Source organism: Mizuhopecten yessoensis, unplaced genomic scaffold, assembly GCF_002113885.1.
Source record: "Mizuhopecten yessoensis strain PY_sf001 unplaced genomic scaffold, ASM211388v2 scaffold8057, whole genome shotgun sequence".
Lineage (NCBI taxonomy): Eukaryota > Metazoa > Mollusca > Bivalvia > Pectinida > Pectinidae > Mizuhopecten > Mizuhopecten yessoensis.
This window is the reverse complement of record NW_018407357.1, coordinates 232,060-240,133: the sequence shown is the minus strand read 5'-3', so window position 1 is coordinate 240,133 and position 8,074 is coordinate 232,060. Positions and strand designations below refer to the sequence as shown.

Here is an 8,074-nt window from a genome sequence, read left to right as displayed (position 1 = left end):
AAGGTTACAGTGATAGTATAACAACCTAAAGTTCAAGGTTAGGGTGATAGTATAACAACCTAAAGTTCAAGGTTAGGATGATAGTATAACAACCTAAAGTTCAAGGTTCAAATTTTCGTCTAGCCCTGCTGAATTACTGTTGTTGATTATGTTTTATTTATTTCTTCTTTCTTTTTGTTTGTTTTAAAGTCCATTAAGACATGTTTTTTCTGATAAGAAATGATTTATCAAAGGTATAGTCATGCCAGAGAAAACCTTTGTGTAGTTATAATTTGTGGCGCTGGTAAGGGAATCTTTAAAATATGTTTTTGAGTATCACACAATTATGTATGTAAAGACTGCCTTTCATCATCTGAATTTAAACACTTATGACTGGCAAAAGCCCTGTACAAATGTACAAACCTCAACTCCATCCCAAGCGAAGGCTGGGTACTGGGCTTCAAACATCGGGATAAAGTCGTCGTAATGGATCTGTAGTAAACAGTTATTACGATCAGCGAAAGGTTTATAAAGATGATAAAACAATAACATACAGCAAAGCTGCTGGACACCAGATCTGTTGATGAAAATCACTTACTGAAGATCCAAAAACCATCAAGGGGGGATCCTGCATACTAGAATTTATTCTTGGAATATTAATGGCATTACGTTTGTCGTTCAGAATATTCTGTTCGTAATATTGCATGTTTAAATGTCAACAATTTGTTAATAACGTCATCTTCTGAGACATGATACATATGAAATAACAACTTATTGTTTGTTTTTATTACATTGAAGTTGATGATTGCTATTTTAGCTTTACCTGTTTTATTGTTATGCTTTTTAATTACATTGTTTGTAAGAGATTGTTATTTTTAGGTTTACATACTCAATTGATAATTTCTTAATTACATTGTTTGTAGGAGATCTTTAGGCTAACTCTGTAAGTTGGAGAGCGTTAGTTTTAGGTTTACCTGCTTCAGGTTGATCCCACCTTCTACATAATTCATAACAGTGAAGTGTTTCTCATATTCATCAAAGTGGTCCATGGAAAAAGGTCTGTTGAATAAAGAAAACAAAGACAAATATTTTTCATTCCTTCTGAATTATGGTTCATAATGAACTATATGCGTGCAAGTTTTATTCACAAATACTTCTATATTTCAATATACACAGTAATAACATCTGGATAAAAATTTCATGAAGGATATAATGATTATCTGTCATAGGCTTCAACGTAAACAGTCCTATTAAAATCTCTTTTGATGTAAAGATTATTTGTGAACGGCGTAGGCATGTTTGAAATCAGTAGTATTAACAATTAACAACAAAATGTTTTGATAATTTTACAACTTACTTGTTAGCGAATCTAAGCCAGAATACCCGGTATACAAACAGCTTGAGTGGTTTCACACTGGAAAGCAGCACAACATAACGGATATCAAACTTCACGTTGCCAACCTCCTCACGGAAAAACAGCACAGGATCCTCCACATATTTACAGGCTACCTGTTGACAAGAGTTGTGATGACTGTGATATAGTCATATGATTCAGCTGTAGTTTTTATTACACAGGATATCCTCTCCATATTTAAAGGCTACCTGTTGACAAGCGTTGTGATGACTGTGATATTGTCATCTGATTCCGCTTGAGTTTTAATTAAACAGGATATCCTCTACAGATTTACAGGCTACCTGTGGACAAGAGTTGTGATAACTGGGATATGGTCATCTGATTCCGCTTGCGTTTTAATTACACAGGATAACCTCTACATATTTACAGGCGACCTGTTGACAAGAGTTGTGGTGACTGTGATATAGTCATCTGTTTCAGCTGTAGTTTTAATTATACAGGATATCCTCTACAGATTTACAGGCTACCTGTGGACAAGAGTTGTGATAACTGGGATATGGTCATCTGATTTCGCTTGAGATTTAATTACACAGGATATCCTCTACAGATTTACAGGCTACCTGTTGACAAGCGTTGTGATGACTGTGATGTAGTCATCTGGTTCAGTTGTAGGTTTAATTACACAGGATATCCTCTCCATATTTAAAGGCTACCTGTTGACAAGCGTTGTGATGACTGTGATGTAGTCATCTGGTTCAGTTGTAGGTTTAATTACACAGGATATCCTCTACCTATTTACAGGCTACCTGTGGACAAGAGTTGTGATAACTGGGATATGGTCATCTGATTCCGCTTGCGTTTTAATTACACAGGATATCCGCTAAATATTTACAGGCTACCTCTTGACAAGAGTTGTGATTACTGTGATATAGTCATCTGATTCCGCTTGAGTTTTAATTAAACAGGATATCCTCTACAGATTTACAGGCTACCTGTGGACAAGAGTTGTGATAACTGGGATATGGTCATCTGATTCCGCTTGCGTTTTAATTACACAGGATATCCTCTCCATATTTAAAGGCTACCTGTTGACAAGCGTTGTGATGACTGTGATATAGTCATATGATTCAGCTGTAGTTTTTATTACACAGGATATCCTCTCCATATTTAAAGGCTACCTGTTGACAAGCGTTGTGATGACTGTGATATTGTCATCTGATTCCGCTTGCGTTTTAATTACACAGGATATCGTCTAAATATTTACAGGCTACCTGTTGACAAGAGTTGTGATGACTGTGATGTAGTCATCTGATTCAGTTGTAGTTTTAATTACACAGGATATCCTCTACATATTTACAGGCTACCTGTTGACAAGAGTTGTGATGACTGTGATATGGTCATCTGATTCCGCTTGAGTTTTAATTACACAGGATATCCTCTACATATTTACAGGCTACCTGTTGACAAGAGTTGTGATGACTGTGATATAGTCATCTGATTCAGCTGGAGTTGTAATTATTAATGACAAAGTAATGGCACCAGCTGTAGAGTACTTACATAGTAATGCTAATTTAAAGCCTAGCAAGAACTTCTGAAAGAACACTTAGTGCACATTAACAAATTTTTAGAAAGCTCAACAAAATTAGATTGATAACAAAATCTGGAAACTACACCATTTATCTGTACTCCATTTAAACCGAAGTTCCTACAAATTCATATTGTTCAGTGATCAAGAAATGAAATTGATATTGTGTACAGTTGTCCAATCACTGAGATAGACTATATATAGCTATTAAGTCACGGATCCAGAGTCCCAGAGGCAGTTTGTGGGGTAACTTACACTTTGTTTGGAAAGAGCCTACACTTGGTTGAGAATATGTAGGGAGACCTAGCTATCTTGGTTTTAAAGTCTTGGAAATACATGTAACTTACCTTTGGTCCAGAGTCAGGGAGGCGTGTTATGTAGTTGATGTTATTGGTGATGTGCATATCTAAACCCCTGGCTAGATTCCAAGGCTTACAGATCCAGTGGTTGTCCAATCCTCTGTAAGAATAACAGCATAAATGAACACTATCAAATACATTTTTGTCCAATGACAACTTAATATAAGCTGAAAGAAAATATAATTATATTCCTAACCTCAGAATTATATCGGTAAACAATGACACACTCTCAAATTCGATTTCAAAATGACATTTTAAGTAAATTATTATTAGCCCACATATACCACTCAAAATGTGGAGACATGGAGTGCTGTATTGTTTGTTATTTTTCACCATAAACTCTGCTCTCTGATTGGCCTACTTAGCCTCAAATATATAGTGTTATTTATCACTATAAAAAAATCATTTTATATTCACTTTAAAATACTGGCAAAAAAATAAAATGTATTTTAATAGATGGCCAATGATCATGATATGCTAATGTTATTGTAAAACAGAACTTTCTTTTGATGTGTAGTTTTCTTCCTCAGATTAACATATTCATAAATTGAAATTACACATTTAAATGCCGTTTCTGATTTTACTGATGGTTATACACAAGCTATTACATAGCTTATTGCATGCACACGTAATTATTGCATGTGCAAGTTGTTACCACATTCAATTAAACATGGCAATTAGCCAATGAAAACTGTTGTTACAACCCATATGTGTTAGAATAAGCAAGCATTCTGTGGGTATTGATGAATCAATACATGTTCCCTACCAGCGCCCCCAACAGATACAGCAAACAAGATATTGCAAGTGACGATGTTTCCAAAACAAATTCTGGAGGTACGCAGTAAGTAAATACATTGCGGACCAATCTAATGCCCTTACATTCCCCATGTCCTTTATTAATGCATCTGTTATATATAAGTCCAAAACATGTCAAAAATTCAAACAAACCTTAACTTATTTTTCCACTTTCACTAAACAACATATTAATGCTAGACCCTAAAGAACCTCTGTACATAAAATTAGCACCCTAACACTATCATTGTTTCCCCGGGACTAACAATACCAAACTTTGATTCAAGGAGTAACTACAATGTAATAAGATGACATCTTGCAATTGATCAAATATTTTACTTTTCCTCTCGATGCTGAAAGTAGGAAGCAAATTTGTGGAGTTCTGTTTTGAGGTTGTATGTGATAGGGAGCCAGTCAGGATTACGCTCCAATGTGTCGGGATCCTCCTCTTCCTTACTCACTCTGCGACACACCACCGCCAGCAGATCCTTCACTGTCATAACAGACTCAGATGGAAACTGGTTTATCATCTTCCCAGGCATTTCTTCACTCAGCTTCCTACACAGACATATTAATTCCTTTACAAATCATAGATAATTATAATTATCTTACAAAGGACAAAATGTTATAGTCACCATACTTTGTTTCAATCAACAAAGTATGAAATTAATTTCATGATTATTTAAACTCCAAACAGTATACCTATGCATGTCATAGGATGAAATATACATAATCAGGCATTCGACCTAACATATCATTACATTCATAAACAATCCTGAATGTAGAAAAATCTTCAGAGCTAAGAGAGCTTTGATACCAAACAATAAATTTTGTCTCATTTTATATTTTCTAGATTAACCAACTATTCATCAAGCTTTGGAAAAATATCTCATGTCATTGATGAAAATATGGATACCTAACTTGTAATAGGACAGCACTACAATTAGTAGAGGAAAAATAGGGAGGGCTCTTGTTACGACAATTTCTTAAGACTATGTTATATAAAAGAACAACATCTATATATAAATAATGTAATGTACATTTATGCTAGTGTCAGGGATTTTAAATTTCGACAGCTTTTATGTAATGATGGAGACCCAATTCTAATAGTTTTTGTTTTTACTTGAAGTCTTTCCAGGACTTAAATGTCCAAATGACATCTGCTTCTTCTTCTGTTTCCACAATCTCGAATCGCTTGTCTGTGAGATGGTCCTTCAGAGAGCTATACTCCACAAATATACGCACATTCCTGTCCTTGGGCAGCCCGGGGAAAGGCTTGTCAAAGTTAGGGGAGGTTCCTGTCATGGAGTATTTCTATAAACATGACAACAAAATTCTGCATCAACAAATAAGAGTCCATAAAATAAAATGATGTTGATGATTCTTTTTAAATTCATATTCCACTTTATTTCTTTTCAAAGGTGTACTTGTCTCAAACTCCACCACTGATGAGTCCCCCACAGATAAATTCCTTTACACAGATACCCTAAGCCATGACTATCCTAAACCTTTACTAAATGACCTTGTTTCAGTGTTTTTTCTTTAATTTACGTTTGTTTTTTAAGTTTGAATGACTTACTACAAAGTACTCCATTTCTGGTTCTTCCTGTTTATAACTGACGGCTTTCATGTCACATGGCTCCCATGCTAACAGTCGAGCTTTCTTTATATCACCATCTTCCTCATTTTCAATATAATCTCTTGTTATTTCATCTGGAAAACAAAATAAAGATTGTTTAAGTCAATATTAAAATCTGGTTATTATCTATATGTGCAGTGAAGCTGAAAACTAATTTGTGTAATCTAATCAGCCTGGAGTTAGAAAAAGCAGTCAGTTAAAATATTATTTGTGCATGACCAATCCTTAGTCTTTTCCAGGTGAACCAGCTGAGCCCATGCCAGCCTTACAAGCAGTGTCAGACCTGAGAGCTGAACTCAAGTATACTAGACCTTACAGGCAATCACCCTGAGTATACAAGGCCTACCAGCAGTGATCAAAGTACTGAACTCAAGCATACTAGACCTTACAGGCAATCACCCTGCATATACAAGGCCTACCAGCAGTGATCTAAGTACTGAACTCAAGTATACTAGACCTAATTACAGGCAATCACCCTGCATATACAAGGCCTACCAGCAGTGATCTAAGTACTGAACTCAAGTATACCAGGCCTTGCTTGATAAGAAACAGGAACAGACCTGGTAGTATGTTAAGATAAATATTTCAGAAGTTTTGGGTTAAGTTTGCCACTTTGTGCATATCTTGCTCGTATTGGACATATTGCCAGTCATACCTCCATTCTCAACATCCTCTGTGAGCCACATCAACGTGTAGGCCATCTTTGTTGTTGTCCAGAAAAACGGCACTGTCCGGCAGTTTGATGACTCAGAGTGCTGTATTCTTGAACCAAACTCATCCATGACGTACCAAACAGGCATGGCATTCTTGTCCCCCTGTTTAAAGCACATGACCAGCTACATAATGAGGCCCACATTTACACATCACATGACAATTATAAACAAGCTACTTCATAACATACCAAAAAAGCATGTCATCTTTTTCTCCCACTGTTAAATGAACCTGTTCATGATTTCTGACTTGAAAATAGTTTTCCTGATCACCATCTAATTACATAATGTACTTGTTACTAGCTCGGCTAGAGTGAATTTTCTCTTTAGCTCGAATGGTATAGCACTGGACACTTATCTGTAGTCTGGGAACGACTCCTAGCACAGGCACTTACAAACATTGCCCTTCTGGGAACGACTCCTAGCACAGGCACTTACAAACATTGACCTATGTTACACATGGATGTTATTCCCAACACACACAAGGAAAAACACGGGAATTGTTTCATTATGTTATGTATTTCAGCTCATGATCAGTTTGGCCCAGCAGAATGTCCTCGGCTTCTGGAGTGATGTTTCTGTATTTAATATTACATTAATCCTCTAACTTTTACTTTCATCATCATACTGTAAAAAAACACACTTAACTCACCCTTTCAAAATTTCCAAAACTGTATGTCTGGTTAAATCTGTAAACAAATGAAAAGAAAAACATGTGTGTATCAAAGGAAATATTCAGGTTTTTCATCAATATTTTTGTTTCACTGATTAACCTTTTTAACAGAACTGGTAACCAAGTTCCAAATTTACCCATTATCCATAGTACATATATATTGAACATTCAGCTGAAGTATTTTTTATTTTTATAGTCTAATACCTGAAACAACAAGGTTTCACTTATATATTTATGTTATCTATTTTTTTATTTATTCTACTTCATTGATTAGCTACATATATAATCAGTTTTAACATGTAATACACAATGACAGGATATTTACTTGAGACATACCTATGTGTCTTCGCAAAACTAAACTTACTTCCACATTTCTGTTAAGATGTCGTCCTCTATTTGTGGATTTGACCTTCCGTTGACACTGACAGCCATGAGAGATGCCATCCTCTGCAGCAGACCCGGAATGGTCTGTAAGTGTTGTCTAGCTTCCTCCAGTCTGTAGGACCAGGCATGGTCTATCAAAAATATACTGAAAAATATTTCAAAAGGATAACCAATATATATGGATCACATAACTGTGGTGGTTTTATTTTTTTCATTTGTTTAAGAGATCAGAAATATAACATCTAAATTAAAATGCTCTCTTTTGCCTTACACATGATCTTTCATGTATCTCGGTATAATAATTAACAAGAGGCCCATGGGCCTTAACGGTCACCTGATATATTGATACAGAGAGTTGATTTTGTTTTTAACATGAACAGAAATATTATTCAAAGTGACAAAAAACAACAACAACACCTTACTCAATATCTAGCATACAGATTTCAGACTAAAAAGGATTTGAAACTAGCACCTACAGCCCTTGGGGGTAGGGCTGGCTCAAAATTTTCAAAGTATCAAACTGTCAATTCAAGGTTATAATTCCAATCAAGTTATTAACATGTAATATTCAAAGTATCATTTGTCATTATAAACCATAA

General features: G+C 35.4%; 1 protein-coding gene across 1 annotated transcript in view; it reads right to left on the bottom strand.

The window, feature by feature from the left end:
• The window catches only part of LOC110454760 (tubulin--tyrosine ligase-like protein 12), a 23,739-nt gene that overhangs the window by 7,282 nt on the left and 8,383 nt on the right, over positions 1-8,074 (bottom strand). Inside the window, exons 3-12 of the mRNA XM_021504445.1 lie at positions 7,456-7,620; positions 7,071-7,107; positions 6,364-6,523; positions 5,649-5,782; positions 5,193-5,383; positions 4,409-4,627; positions 3,266-3,377; positions 1,337-1,488; positions 954-1,038; positions 403-471 (exon numbers count right to left, since the gene is read on the bottom strand). Of these exons, the coding sequence (XP_021360120.1) occupies positions 403-471; positions 954-1,038; positions 1,337-1,488; positions 3,266-3,377; positions 4,409-4,627; positions 5,193-5,383; positions 5,649-5,782; positions 6,364-6,523; positions 7,071-7,107; positions 7,456-7,620 (1,324 nt within the window). The remainder of the gene's footprint in view (positions 1-402; positions 472-953; positions 1,039-1,336; positions 1,489-3,265; positions 3,378-4,408; positions 4,628-5,192; positions 5,384-5,648; positions 5,783-6,363; positions 6,524-7,070; positions 7,108-7,455; positions 7,621-8,074) is intronic.